General features: G+C 53.8%; 5 protein-coding genes across 5 annotated transcripts; 3 read left to right on the top strand and 2 right to left on the bottom strand.

Moving 5' to 3' along the window:
• The first annotated feature begins 22 nt into the window (after positions 1-22).
• SMAC4_06053 (uncharacterized protein) lies at positions 23-1,728 on the top strand. The gene is made up of 2 exons (XM_003349310.2): positions 23-407; positions 656-1,728. Exons 1-2 carry the CDS (start codon positions 244-246, stop codon positions 1,203-1,205), a joined length of 714 nt encoding a protein of 237 aa, XP_003349358.1. The 5' UTR covers positions 23-243; the 3' UTR covers positions 1,206-1,728.
• Positions 1,729-2,031: 303 nt separating this feature from the next.
• On the bottom strand, positions 2,032-3,814 carry SMAC4_06052 (uncharacterized protein). The gene is made up of 2 exons (XM_024655790.2): positions 3,538-3,814; positions 2,032-3,462 (listed from the first exon to the last, which is right to left on the bottom strand). Exons 1-2 carry the CDS (start codon positions 3,661-3,663, stop codon positions 2,233-2,235), a joined length of 1,356 nt encoding a protein of 451 aa, XP_024511620.2. The 5' UTR covers positions 3,664-3,814; the 3' UTR covers positions 2,032-2,232.
• A 144-nt stretch (positions 3,815-3,958) lies between these two features.
• Positions 3,959-6,196, bottom strand: SMAC4_06051 (uncharacterized protein). Its single transcript, XM_003349308.2, has 6 exons — positions 6,035-6,196; positions 5,863-5,957; positions 5,775-5,796; positions 5,450-5,686; positions 4,400-5,399; positions 3,959-4,345 (listed from the first exon to the last, which is right to left on the bottom strand). Exons 1-6 carry the CDS (start codon positions 6,074-6,076, stop codon positions 4,107-4,109), a joined length of 1,635 nt encoding a protein of 544 aa, XP_003349356.1. The 5' UTR covers positions 6,077-6,196; the 3' UTR covers positions 3,959-4,106.
• Positions 6,197-6,584: 388 nt separating this feature from the next.
• SMAC4_06050 (uncharacterized protein) lies at positions 6,585-9,037 on the top strand. Its single transcript, XM_003349307.2, has 3 exons — positions 6,585-7,069; positions 7,178-7,704; positions 7,761-9,037. Exons 1-3 carry the CDS (start codon positions 6,925-6,927, stop codon positions 8,874-8,876), a joined length of 1,788 nt encoding a protein of 595 aa, XP_003349355.1. The 5' UTR covers positions 6,585-6,924; the 3' UTR covers positions 8,877-9,037.
• A 285-nt stretch (positions 9,038-9,322) lies between these two features.
• SMAC4_06049 (uncharacterized protein) lies at positions 9,323-12,699 on the top strand. Its single transcript, XM_003349306.2, has 2 exons — positions 9,323-9,670; positions 9,967-12,699. Exons 1-2 carry the CDS (start codon positions 9,652-9,654, stop codon positions 12,420-12,422), a joined length of 2,475 nt encoding a protein of 824 aa, XP_003349354.1. The 5' UTR covers positions 9,323-9,651; the 3' UTR covers positions 12,423-12,699.
• Positions 12,700-12,880: the final 181 nt, after the last annotated feature.

Below are 12,880 nucleotides of genomic sequence, written 5' to 3'. Positions count from 1 at the left end.
AAGAACCCCACCATCCGCTCTTTGATGGATTGAGGCCGAAAACTTGCGAACGCAAAAGACAGCAAGAGAGCCCCTTCGACAGTCGACACTCTGCATTTGTCCCCCCATCAACTGCCAACCTCGCCGAAACTCCAGCACCAACCCCCCCGCGCCCACCCATTCAAGCTCCCGAGGTCCTCCTTCGCCCAAAAGATAAATAACCCCCCGACCCTCAACCAAACTCCGTCCTACTTTTTGCCCATCATGAACGGCGAGGATCCCCAAGAGCGCCCCGACTTCATTCGCGCCATCATCTCCGGTCTCGAGCGTTACAACCCCGAAGCCGCTGGCACTCTCGAAGCCTACCTCACCCAGCAATGTGAGGAGAAGTTCTGCGACTGCAACGCCAACCGCGCGCTGCTCAAGCTGTACGTCGAACCCCTCCATACCTCTTTACCTTTCACGAAAGAGAGACCTGAATGATGTGCAATGTCAACGTTTCCTATTACCTGATCGTGGAACAATATCCGCGAATGAAGTCCATTATTAGCTCTATCTGACAACTGGTCCTCCATTCACTACCTATTACCCTCCCGAGTCATGGTCAACAGAAAAACACCTTGATGAGCAATGTCTTTGCTAACCACAAGCCTGGTCTGCTCCCACCCCCAAACAGCTACCAACTCAACCCCGACCGCATCAAGGATGAGGTCATCACCAACATCCTCGTCAAGGCCATGACCCAGTTCCCCTCGCCCCAGTTCGACCTCTCCCTCCACCTCCTCAGCCCCTCGCAGTCCAACCCGGGCCCCAACTCGTCCTCGGAGCTCACCGAGGCCGTGTCCAAGCTGCGCGCCCTCAACGCCCAGCTCGAGGGCGCCGAGTACGCCCGCTTCTGGGCCACCCTCGACAGCGACGACCTGTACGCCGACCTGACCACCGACATCGCCGGCTTCGAGGACATGATCCGCGTCCGCATCGCCCAGCTCGTCGGCCAGTCGTACCGCGAGATCCAGTTCGCCGTTCTCGAGAGCTGGCTTGGCCTCAACAACGCCGAGGCCACCACCCAGTTCATCACCGAGACGTGCGGCTGGAAGGTCGAGGGCGATCTCGTCCAGATCCCCAAGAACGCCGAGAACGAGGCGCGCAAGGCCGAGATCCGCGAGGACGTCAACGTCGACATGTTCGCGAGGGTGATCAAGCGCAGCTGGGAGGAGTCTGCTTAAGGATCTGTCGACACCACTTAAGCAGTGACAAGATGGATGCTGTGGAGGGAAGGAGATTTGAAGAAATGACCTTTCTTTTGGAACATAAAGGATGGGGCGGAGGATACCTAAGAAGAAGAGAGAGGACAAGGACGAGGACGAGAAACAACCGGGGGGCCTGATGTCAATACCCGTTTAATTACATCCTTCTGTGTGTGTGATTGGGCCCCAAATTTCTTGCATCTGGTAGCAAAAAAGAAAAGCTCTGGCGTTTTTGGGTTTTCAAGACAAATGTTTGAAAGAACGGAATCGGGCGGGCACGTTTTTTTACCCCGTCGCTACGTACTGTTGCTATGTGGCTACTTTACCTGTCTTTTGGTCTCGGAACAAGACAAGCGGTCGCGTAGAAAAGAGGCAGAAGAAGTAGGATTCCTTGACGGCGGTGGTGGGATGTCTTTGCGGGTTTCTGTTATGGTGTTTGGAAGAGCATACATAGTACAGTAGACTTTGTCAAGGGTGTCGGAATATGAAACGATGATATGACCACCCACGTGGTAGTCCCGCGTTTGCCGTGTCGGCGTGACTTTCAAACCTCCGTCAAACTGCCTCCATGTTTGTAAGTTTGTTGCCGTTTTAGCCTTTCGATATTGGATTTGCAGGTCTTCGTTTCATTGTTAAGAGCTAGTTTGATTATATTGTCAATTTAACCCGAAAGATGTCTAGCTTTTGGATCCCTGTGATCATGCCTTTTCACTGCCCAAACAACCATCAATATGTACCCATAGCCCCTTGTCCTCGATAAAAAGCCCACATGCGCATGAAAACATATTCCTTGCCAAACATCCAAGCCCTCGTGTTGTTCTGTGAGCTAGTTTGGTTCATATCGTCTATAGAGAATCATGAAATTTCTTAAACTTTTGGCTCCTTAACGCCTCTTTCACAGCCCAGCGACATTACAAACAAGTAGTCGCTAGATACTTACAGTCCCTTTCCATCGACTTCAGTTCCCGTCTAACATCCTTGAGATGCTCACACTGCCCAGCGCAATTTACCGCTTGACGCTCAACTCCTCCCACTGCACGCCCGTCCACTCCTCCACATAGCCAGCCACGCCTCTCTCCGTTCCCCGCGGGCTACAATCCTTCTCACACACTCCGACAATGATGGTACCCCAATCCATGCCATCCATCGAGTCCTCCTCGCACTCCAGCTCCTCGATCGCATGCGGCGTGAGCTGGACCTCAAACACCCTTCCAGCACCACAGTTTCCACACCTCGGAATCTTGCCCTTGGCCGTGGTGCTGACCTTCTCGTTCGCGGCAGCCGCGGGCACGTGCAAAAGCTTGCCCACGGCATCGTTCTTGCTATACAGCAACGGCTGGCCGGCAAACTCGTACCGGATCACTTGCTCTGGGTTCTGGCCCACGCGGTCGGCGAAACGCTGGAAGACCGCGTCCATGGTCGACTCGAAGACGTCCTTGTCCTCGCCACCCTTTCCTCCTCCAGACCCGCCGGCGGCGCCTTCGGTGTCGATGTCCATTGTTTCGATTTTCTGGGGAGGGAGAGACGGGGTCGGGTCGAGAGTCTCGTAGTCGGCGTCCCAGATCCAGCGTTCGGGGTAGGGAGGCGGGAGGGCAGAGGCGTCGGTTGGCCAGGGCTCTGAGGGGGCGGGCGCGGGGAGTTGCTGTTGTTGGGTGTTGTTGAGATTGAGGGTCTGGGCGAAGGTTTTGGGAAGGTCCTTTTCGTCCTTTTCGGCCTGTTCTTGTTTTTGCTGTTCTGTTGTTGTTGGTGTTGTTGTTTCTGTCGTCGCGGGCTTTGATATCTCTGTCGTCTCCTGATTTGGCGCAAACGGATTTACAGCCGCAGCCCCTTTGGGCGCAAAAGGGTTGACTGACGAACCACTACCACCGCCGCCAGTCGCAAAGGGGTTGGTCTTTGCTCCGGTAACCGGCTTCGCGCCAAACAAAGCCTCACCCAGCCCCAGGGTAGAAGCCTTGGGCATTTCCACCTTCTTCTCCTCTACTGGGGCACCCTTCTTCTTATCCTCCTTGGCCGCAGGCGCATCCACCGCCACCCTGACGCCCCTCACGGCTCTGATGCTGCCTTCCTTCCTGCGGCAACTCTTCCTCCGGCAGGAAAAGACGTAGAGACGGCGCTCGTGGCCGGGGAAGCGGTCGGGGAGTTCGGCGTTGAGTTGGAGGAGGAGTACCATGTAGTCCTTGCAGACCTTGCACTTGGCGAGGACGGCCGAGGCCGGGGAGTCCTCTTCGAGCCATTCCTGTTGAACAAAATTTCTTTGATTAGAGAACCAGACGGAGGGGGATGGCGAACGGATTAGGGAACTAAAACATACAGGAACACCACCCAGGCGGCTGATCTTCTCGCCGTTGGAGTCGGCGTCGGCGTAGCCGAGAAGGACATTGGTCTCGGTGAACTCGAGATCCTCACCCTCGTCAGAGGAGTCGTCGTAAGGAGCCATGATTGCTGATGAAGATTCGGTTCAGACGTCCGATGTACGATTGCAAAGTGTTTCGGGAGTACGTTTAGTCGGGAGAGGTAGAGAGAGCTATCCGGTGGATCACAATATGTCAAGCATGGAATTTGGATTTTTTGGCGCCCGGGCAATTGAACTCCAATGCAACAGCGGGAACCCTCAAATTTTGGCGGGGTAAATCTTTAACGGGCCCCACTATGACCGTGGTCCAGGTCCCGTCTTGTCGACGGCGGTTGATGTGGATGTGGCCCCTGCTCGAAGCAGCCAGCCCCTGAGCTGTCTGGCTGTTGACAAGTCAACTCAGGGGTACATACATATGCGAAGAGTAATAGGCAAGAAGAACCGAACGAAACTGAGCTTTTGACAATCGTTGCCCTGAATTAGGTTCTTAAATAGGTATCTTACATGCAGACGATTTACACAATTATTTAAGAATCGGGTCCGTCCATGCCAGGTCCAGGACCTCCGGCCCTACCCATCTGTCTCGCCTTGAGAAGCTCATCGCACAACAGCAAGTTGGATGCGATACTGGCACTGGAGGCGATGCAGTTCCTCAATACTCTGAACGAATCGTAAACACCCTCCAATGTGGGGTCCATAGGCTCGCCAGTCGCAAGGTCGAGACCGACAACGTTGCCCTCGGCTTGCTCATCTTGAAGAGCGGCGACTAAGAAAGGGAGGTTAGCATGTGCAAAGCAGTAGGGGGCAAAACATGACTTACGAGAATCTTGAACGTCAAGACCGGCGTTAGCGGCAAGGGTCTTGGGAATAACCAAAAGAGCATCGGCGAAAGCCTCAACACCCCACTTGGCCTTGCCCTTGACCGTCTTTGTGAAAGCATCACTCTTGAGGTGGGCAGCGCAAGCGACCTGGAAAGCACCACCGCCAGGAACAACACTCTTGTCGACAATCATGTTGTAGACACTGCGGAGACCATCGCGAACGGCATCCTTGACCTGAGTGATGGTATGCGCATTGGGACCCTTGATAAGGAGGGTGACGGACTTGGGGTCCTTGACCTCCTCAACAAAAGTGTACTTCTCCTCTCCAAGCTGCTGCTCGTAGACAAGGCCAGCCCAGCCGAGAATCTCCGGTGAAAGGTCGTCGACACTGTTCTGAGCAATACCGCCGCAGACGAGCTGAAGTCTCTCCATGTTCCTCCTCTTCGCTCTCCGGAGAGCGAGAATACCGTTCTTGGCCAACACATCCAGAGAAAGAGGGTCGATACCCTTCTGGTTGATGATAACAAAGTTCTTGGTGGGGTCGTTGCCGCAGACCTCCTTCTTGAGCTCGACAATCTTCTTCAGCTTGGCGTCGACGAAGCGGCGCTCACTCTCCACGAGCTTGTCCCTCTGCTCGGCGCTAGAGTAGAAGAAGCCAGAGTTGATCTCGGACTTTTCGTATTCGAGGGAGACGTTGAGGGTGAGGATGTAGGCATTCTCGACGCGCTTGGGCATATCGGGGTGGCGGGCGCCGTGGTCGAGGGCGAGACCACGGATAAGCTGGGTATCAGAGGCAGTGCGGTGTTGCATGGTCATGATCTCGATCATGTGAAGGTCGGGCTTCGCCGGGGCCTGGTAGATAGCGAGGACGGCATCGACAATATCGGCGGTCAAGCTCTGGGCCAAGCTGGCGCTAAGCTTGGTGGCAAGCGATGTGCGGGCGACGGAGAGGAGGAGCTCGCGGTCGACGTCGCGAGGGAGCTTGAACTCATCGAGGAACTGCGACAGTGTCAGGAGTGTTTCAACGGCGGACGAGGATGTATGCTGACCTTGAGCGCCTCGGACTTGGCAATCTCGAAACCATCTGTGATTATCCTGGGGTGAAGACCCTCGGAGATGTGACGATCGGCCTGCTTGAGGAGCTCTCCCACCAACAACACCACCGACGTTGTGCCGTCACCGCAAATGTCGTCTTGGGCGGTCGCAGCACGGGCGATCATAACAGCTGTGGGGTTTTGTATTTGCATCTCACGGAGGAGGACATTGCCATCCTTTGTCAACTTGATCTGTTGTGTAGCGCACGGCGGTCAGCTTGTCTGTTGTGTTTGATATGGCATCCCCGCCTTTCCCACCCCCTTTATTTGGAATTCGTACCTGACCGGCGCCATCGACAAGCCTGAATCGCAGCAGTTGTTGTTAGCCAAAAGTAAAAGGTCGGAAATGCAGCAGGAAGCTTGCGTACATCTTGATGGTGCCCGAGGGGCCCAGGTTGGACTTGAGGACATCTTGGAGGCCCTCACCCGCGGTGATGTTGACCTTGAGAGCTTCGCCCCGCCGCTGTTGACATAGTTAGCAAACAACAACATCCACCACCAAACCCGCTGGGGCCTCGTAGACAGAAGGATCGTTCGTACCCTGGATTCGGCCTTGGGGTTGAGAAGCTGGGCAGCAGACATGGCGGATTAACTGGTCGGTGGTATGAGGATATCGAGAATGTTTGTATAGGAGAAATGCGATTGCGGGGCGGGATGTCTTTGGCATGTAAAGGAGCTGTTCCCTTCCATGCGTTAACTTTTTTTTCCGTCGTGTTCCAGTCCAGAGCCAGGCGATGATTTGGGCGGAGGCGGCAGTGGATGGACATGCGGCAGGCAGCCCCTGTCGTAGGCACAGCTTCCATTGGAGTCCCGCTCCCGTCAGTGCTGGCATTCTGCGGGCGTGCTGGCATGGCATGGAGGGGCGGTGGCAGGGCGGTGGGATGGAACAAGAAGCTAGGACCACCGCCCTACCCTCCCGTACAGAAACTGAGAGCTGTTTCCTCCATCAGGTGGCCTACCCTGACGTCTCAAGTTGAGGCGTTAGAGGTATACCCGTGCCACGCAACCCTTAGGGAAGTGGGTTGCGTGGCACGGGTACAGTTCTGATACCCAGATGTATGTGACCTCAAATGTACTCAAATATCACTTTGAAGCTCGTTTCATGTCGCTTTCCCGACAGACGGCAACGGCTCACTACCCAACCTACGAAGCTTGCTTCTCTGGACCCTTTTTGATACCAGTTGAATTTCTGCGGTATTCAGACTTAAACTGTAACAGCTGCAGCTTGTGTTTGTGTTACACCGCGTCTTTCGCATATGTACCGGATCGACTGGTCAGAACCTCATTTTAAATAACTGAATAAATAGACCATCAATTCTTGCCTTTACCTGTTGCCTAAACCCTCAAGTTCATCAAATACTTTTGCTTCTTTACTCTTGCTTCTTTCCTCCGACCGACTCGTCCGATACCTCTACCTTCCCAAACACAGCATGAGGCTGCCATGCGATTTGCAGTTCGCCGCTACGGCGCTGCTTCTGTTTACATCGCCAGTCCTTGCCCGCAGAATCCCCGTTGATACCGAGGAAGACAACCTCGGATCTAGAGAGACACCGGTGCGACAGGTCGCCATCATCGGTGAGTTTCCAATGTCATGGTGATTGACATGAATCTTGTTTATTTTTATTTTCCTGACCCTCTTCGTACACATGGTCAACACCCACAAGAAGCTAACACACCACACAGGAGCTGGAGCAGCCGGATCTTCCGCCGCTTACCACTTGCGCAAGTATGCGGAAGAATTCAATGTCCCAGTCAACATCACCATCTTTGAAAAGACAGATCGTATTGGTGGACGGACTCTGACCATCAACCCCTACGATGACCCCTCACAGCGACTTGAACTGGGAGCCAGCATCTTCATCGAAAAGAACTTTATCCTCAACAAATCGGTGGAGGAATTTGGCCTCCAAACAAAGGATCCCGATGTAGGGTTCGTCGACGACAACTTGGGATTCTGGGACGGCGAGAAATTTGTCTTTGAGATTGACATGAGCCGCAACTGGCTCGTGAATATGGCCCGCGTCATCTGGAAATATGGCTTTTCCGCCCCTAAGAAGACCCAGGGCCTCGTTGCAAAGACTGTTGAAAGATTCTTGCACTTGTACGAAGAACCGTACTTTCCATTCAAGTCTCTGACACAGCGCGCATACGATCTTGAGCTGACCCCTGCTACGGGCGCCACTGGTGAGGAGTTCTTGAAGGCGAATGGGGTAAGTTGTAGGACGAATCTTGTTCAGCTGTTGGACTGTACGACTGACCATTTCAGATTGATGTTGCCTATGGCACTTATGCCCACGACATCGTTCAAGCCACAACCCGGGTTAACTACGCCTCTAACCTCGGCCGCATCCATGGACTCGACACCATGGTTTCTCTGGCGTCCGATAATGCGCTAGCTGTTCAGGGTGGCAACTGGCAAATCTTCCAAAAGATGGTTGAGAGTTCCGGGGCTTCCATCTTACGCAAGACCTCGGTATCATCTATCGCTTTCGCGAAATCCGGAACCGAAACGACCAGTCCCGCCAGGTACAGTCTCAAAACTGTCTGTTCATCATCTACGGCAAAGACAGCCTATCCGGTAGAGTTTGACAATGTCATCCTCGCCAATCCGTACCAATTCAGTAATATCTCAATTCCGGAGGAGGTGCTGGATACTCCCATTGAGAATATCAACTATGTGCATCTTCATGTCACCATCTTCACCTCGCCCTTCAGTCCCAGCTCCGAATTCTTTGGATTTGAGAATCCGAGAGCTATTCCCGGAGCGGTGCTCACGACGCTCGGCAAGAACGATAACGCAACCTCGGGAGTGGAAGGCGCGGGAAGCGCTGGCTTCTTCAGCATCAGCAAGCTGCGTAGGTTGATGAACCCCAAGACCCAAAAGGAGGAGTACGCCTACAAGATCTTTTCTCCCGAGAAGATCACTCCCGAGTTTCTCAGCCGTTTCTTTGGTGTCAAGGTCCCAGAGACGTTTGTCGCCGAGCCAGGCCAGGACCCAGAGGCTGAAGGGGTCAGCCCCATCACTTGGTATTATCCCCATGAGTTCTTCTCGTATCCCAAGGCCAAGCCTCGCACACAATTCCAGGACCCCATCGTCGGGCCCGGCTTCTACTATACCTCTGGTATGGAGAGCTTCATCTCGACCATGGAGACCAACGCCCTGATGGGCAAAAACGTGGCGAGACTTATCGTGGACGACATGAGGGGAGTGGAGAGCGGAGGTGTCCAGAGTCGTGATGGTAGCCTGGCACCAGGCCAACAGCTCAAGATGACATGTGACAGGGCAGGAAGAGGCGCTGGTAGGGCCGGAGTGCGGAAGGGGGGTGAGGTTCCCAAGACACGGCCGACTGAGTTGCCCCAGATGCCGCTGGTGGACCTTTAACGCACACGGCCGTTGCCCATGAAGAGAAAACCACAGATTCGGCGTTCACACAGGGGACCAGGCGCCTCTCGCGTTGCAGGTGTTTTCGAATGTTCCTTGATTTCCGAGCGCTTGTCCCTGATATAATATGGTAGATGAAATGACATACGATTTCTGAGGTGTATTCATTGGCCTGAATGTCTCTGCCTTGTGCTCATTGGAATCTCCTGGCATCAACGAGACGGCACAAGGACCGTTCATGGTGGATGGTGCCAAGTGACCATCTTTAACAATTCATGCTTAGTTTACCACTGTAGAATGTTGGGGCGTTAACACTCAAACAGCTCCCTATGTTGACGAAGGTGAGACAAGATGAGCGGCGGCACGCATGTGACTCAAATTGGCTTTGACCATCTGTGGCGTTTCGATCAAAGATTATGATATTGATTGGCTTAAATGGATATGCACCGCCACATCCGCCCTGTTATGACGCAGCTTTTGCACGTTCCGTGTGGTACCATCTCCCCCGGATTCGAAGCTCTGCACCTGAAGGGTCGTTCCAGAAGGCAAGGAAGGCCAGAACATGCAAAGTCCCCACTGATCAGAGCGCTATCCTCCTCTGTCTCTTGGGGTCTATGGTATTTACTTTTACCTTTCAACATCCCCCTCCTTCCCTTCAATTCACAACTTAATTCACAGCCAGCGATAACGCACCGTCCACGCCGGTTGCTAAGCTGAGACAGCTCATATCACGTCCAATACGATTAATCAAGTATCATATTGACCGGCGACAGCAATGTTTGTCCTCAGAGGAGGTAAGTCATGATGAACTCCCCTCCACTCAAACGAACCCTGAATCCCTCCCCCACCGTTGGCATATGATCGCTGGCGTTCAGTGGTGGATCATGAACCAGGAAGCAACGCTGGCTGGGCTTGCCCCAGTAACGCGCCCAATCTACTGCCTACCTTACCTTCCTCGCCATCGATGGTCTTCACAGCACCCAGATCGCGCCCACTCAACGTTGACCACATCACATCAAACAGCCACGCGGACTTCAAAATCTTGACCGAGTAACAAAACGAGTATCAGCTAACTTAACCTACCGTACAGCGGCCAAGCTCTTGTTTGGTTCCGGCAACAACCAGGAAACGCTAGTTGAGCTTCCTCAAGGCCAGCTCTACCTCGTCAGACCCCTCTCTCCCAAGGGATATTCCGAACTACTCTTCAAGGACGCCTCGGCGCGCATCCGTCGCACAGCACAAGACTACCAGTACCAGCTCGTTGTTCAGCGAGTATACGAAGAGGGCGAAGCCGAGTTGCTCGCCGAGGAGGAAGGTGAGGACGCCGACATCGACGCCGACATCCTCGCTGCCGAGCGCGACGAAAAGACATTCCTACTCGACGAGGCCCTCCACTTGCGCGTCGAACAGAGAGAAGGTGGTGATCACGTCCTGGCCTGGCGCGACCTGAGCGGAGACGTGGGAGACGTTTACGAGTTTGTTTGCGACACCACCATCTCGTCCTCGCTAGTCAATCAGTTTGAGCTCGCTGCCAAACAGTGCCAGTACGAGCGCAAATATCGCAAGCCCAATACCTTGGCCACGGAAGAGGACCTCCAGCAGTTTGACTTCTTTGACGAGCCACCGATTCCCCAGGCTAGCCCCATTCATAGCCCTGCCCTCCTTACGCGGTCCATTGACTCCATCGACGCCATGCCTCTACATTCGGCCAACACCGGCGTCAAGCGGGAGAAGGCCGCCGCAAGCCCTTCCACACCCGCCAAGTCCTCTACGCCCGCCAAGTCTACGCCTGTGAAGAAGGAGAGAAACTATAGCCCTCCCAAGGCCACGGTACCTCCCGAGGCCCGTGAGGTTATGGCCGCCGAGAAGGGTGAGCTACACTTCTACGACTTCCCCTCGGGCGCATTCGTCCTCCAGGCCGATTCGGCCACAGCAACAGTCTCTGAGATTGGCAACTGGAAATATTGGTTGCAGGTCTCGACTCCCGAACGCGAGTGGCTCGGTATTCCTATCAGCTCGGAGATCAACCCAGTCTTCAACCCCGAATATCTCTCTTTCATCTTCAACCAGTTCACGGATGATGGCTCAGCGTTTTCGTGGCTACTGCGCTTTAAGGACCAGCCCACTCTCGATCGATTCCAAGAGGGTTTGACGTCAGCTCTCTGGGAACAGCAGAATGAGATGAAATGGGCCAAGATCAAGGAGACCGAACAGAACTACGTTCTCGATGCGTTCAACGACTTGGTACTTGAGGATCAGCATCACGAGGAGGAAGAGGAAGAAGAGGAGGAGTTTGAGGATGCGGAGGATGGCGGCCCCCAAAGCGAACACTACGACAGCGACGAAGAGGATGATGATGTTGAATACAAGCCCAAGGACACCGATACGAACAAGTCAATTGCTGTTGGTTACAAGCACGATCGGTCGTTTGTTGTCCGCGGCTCCAAGATTGGTGTCTTCAAGCACACCCCCAGCAACCATCTCGAATTCAGCACCAACATCTCCAAGGTCGAGACACCAAAGGGTGAACTCTTCTCGCCTACCAAGGTCATGCTCCACAATGAGGATCGAAACCTTGTCCTCCAAAAAGATGGTGACCCGAACAAGCTGTATCGCATGGATCTCGAGTACGGCAAGGTCGTGGACGAGTGGAAGGTTCATGACGACATTCCCGTCGTCACCTTTGCGCCTGAAAACAAGTTCGCCCAGATGACCCACGAACCTACCTTCTTGGGCATCAGCAGAAACGCGCTCTACCGTATCGATCCCCGTGTTTCTGGAACCAAGCTTGTCGACAGCCAGCTCAAGCAGTACGCGAGCAAGAACGACTTCTCTGCCCTCGCGACTACCGAGAAGGGTTACATCGCCGTGGCATCCAACAAGGGTGACATTCGTTTGTTTGACCGCCTCGGAATCAACGCCAAGACACACATTCCCGCTCTTGGTGAGCCCATTCTCGGTCTCGATGTTTCTGCCGACGGTCGCTGGGTCCTTGCCACGTGCCGCAACTACCTCCTGCTGGTCGATGCCTTGCAACACGGAGGCAAGAACGATGGCAAGCTTGGGTTTGAGAAGTCCTTTGCTGCCGACTCCAAGCCTCAGCCACGCCGTCTTGCTCTGACTCCCGAGCATGTGGCGCAGTTCACCCATGAGACTGGCAAGCCTGTTAACTTCACGCCTGCCAAGTTCAACACTGGTGCTGGAACTCAGGAAACCAGCATCATCACCGCCACTGGTCCGTATATCATTGAATGGAACCTTAAGAAGGTGCTCACCGGCAGGAAGGCGCCGTATCTCATCAAGCGATATACGGACGATGTCAAGGCCGACGACTTCAAGTTCGGTACGGATAAGAATGTTATTGTTGCACTTCCCCACGAGGTCAACATGGTTGATCATACTCGTCTCAAGAAGCCGACAAGAGAGAGCATTGCTGGTGATTTCCTCAATGCCATGAGGAGAGGCTCGGGTAACAGAGTCGGTGGTCCTCGGACGCCGGCTGCTCAGAGGCTGAGGAGGGAAGATATTGTCGACTCGCCGTATTAAACGGTGTTTGATATGGGAGGTTTGCCATGGTTACCGACGACTTTGCTTTTTTTTTTCTTCCCATTTGTCCACGAAAGGATGGAAGGTGGACAGCTGCTTATTAACGACACGATTATGATGGGGACCTTGATGATGCCAAGGAGTTTATGAATTCAAGCCGGTTTGACGTTTGTTTGTTTATGAGGTTTCTGGAGGCTTCGATGATGGAATGAACGAGCTGTATGGTTTCATTCAGTAGCTAGGTATGTAGCAACATCAATGTGTGTCTACCTGTTTACCACTCATGACTTCTCACAGATGTGATGCGATATCGACAATCTAAAATATTGAGGTGTGTGAGGAGGCCGCTCAGTGTGTGCGTGCGGACCTGGGACTCATTTCAGCCAAGAAGGAGCGAGTGCTCAGTCGTCATTTCCAATCTACTGTGATACCCTTACCGGTACCTCTTCCCGCAATCT

This window comes from Sordaria macrospora, chromosome 6 (assembly GCF_033870435.1).
Source record: "Sordaria macrospora chromosome 6, complete sequence".
NCBI classification, from domain to species: domain Eukaryota; kingdom Fungi; phylum Ascomycota; class Sordariomycetes; order Sordariales; family Sordariaceae; genus Sordaria; species Sordaria macrospora.
Note: the sequence above shows the minus strand (reverse complement) of the source record. Positions and strands in the feature narration are given on the sequence as shown.

Excerpts from the sequence above, each read along its gene's own strand:
- SMAC4_06053 (XM_003349310.2), top strand. The coding sequence starts at position 244 with ATGAACGGCGAGGATCCCCAAGAGCGCCCCGACTTCATTCGCGCCATC. Across the intron at positions 408-655 it reads AACCGCGCGCTGCTCAAGCT|CTACCAACTCAACCCCGACC; the intron begins GTACGTCGAACC and ends ACCCCCAAACAG.
- SMAC4_06052 (XM_024655790.2), bottom strand. The coding sequence starts at position 3,663 with ATGGCTCCTTACGACGACTCCTCTGACGAGGGTGAGGATCTCGAGTTC. Across the intron at positions 3,463-3,537 it reads GCCGCCTGGGTGGTGTTCCT|GAATGGCTCGAAGAGGACTC; the intron begins GTATGTTTTAGT and ends TTTGTTCAACAG.
- SMAC4_06051 (XM_003349308.2), bottom strand. The coding sequence starts at position 6,076 with ATGTCTGCTGCCCAGCTTCTCAACCCCAAGGCCGAATCCAGG. Across the intron at positions 5,958-6,034 it reads ACCCCAAGGCCGAATCCAGG|CGGCGGGGCGAAGCTCTCAA; the intron begins GTACGAACGATC and ends CTATGTCAACAG. Across the intron at positions 5,400-5,449 it reads CCAAGTCCGAGGCGCTCAAG|TTCCTCGATGAGTTCAAGCT; the intron begins GTCAGCATACAT and ends ACACTGTCGCAG.
- SMAC4_06050 (XM_003349307.2), top strand. The coding sequence starts at position 6,925 with ATGAGGCTGCCATGCGATTTGCAGTTCGCCGCTACGGCGCTGCTTCTG. Across the intron at positions 7,070-7,177 it reads GCGACAGGTCGCCATCATCG|GAGCTGGAGCAGCCGGATCT; the intron begins GTGAGTTTCCAA and ends CACACCACACAG. Across the intron at positions 7,705-7,760 it reads AGTTCTTGAAGGCGAATGGG|ATTGATGTTGCCTATGGCAC; the intron begins GTAAGTTGTAGG and ends TGACCATTTCAG.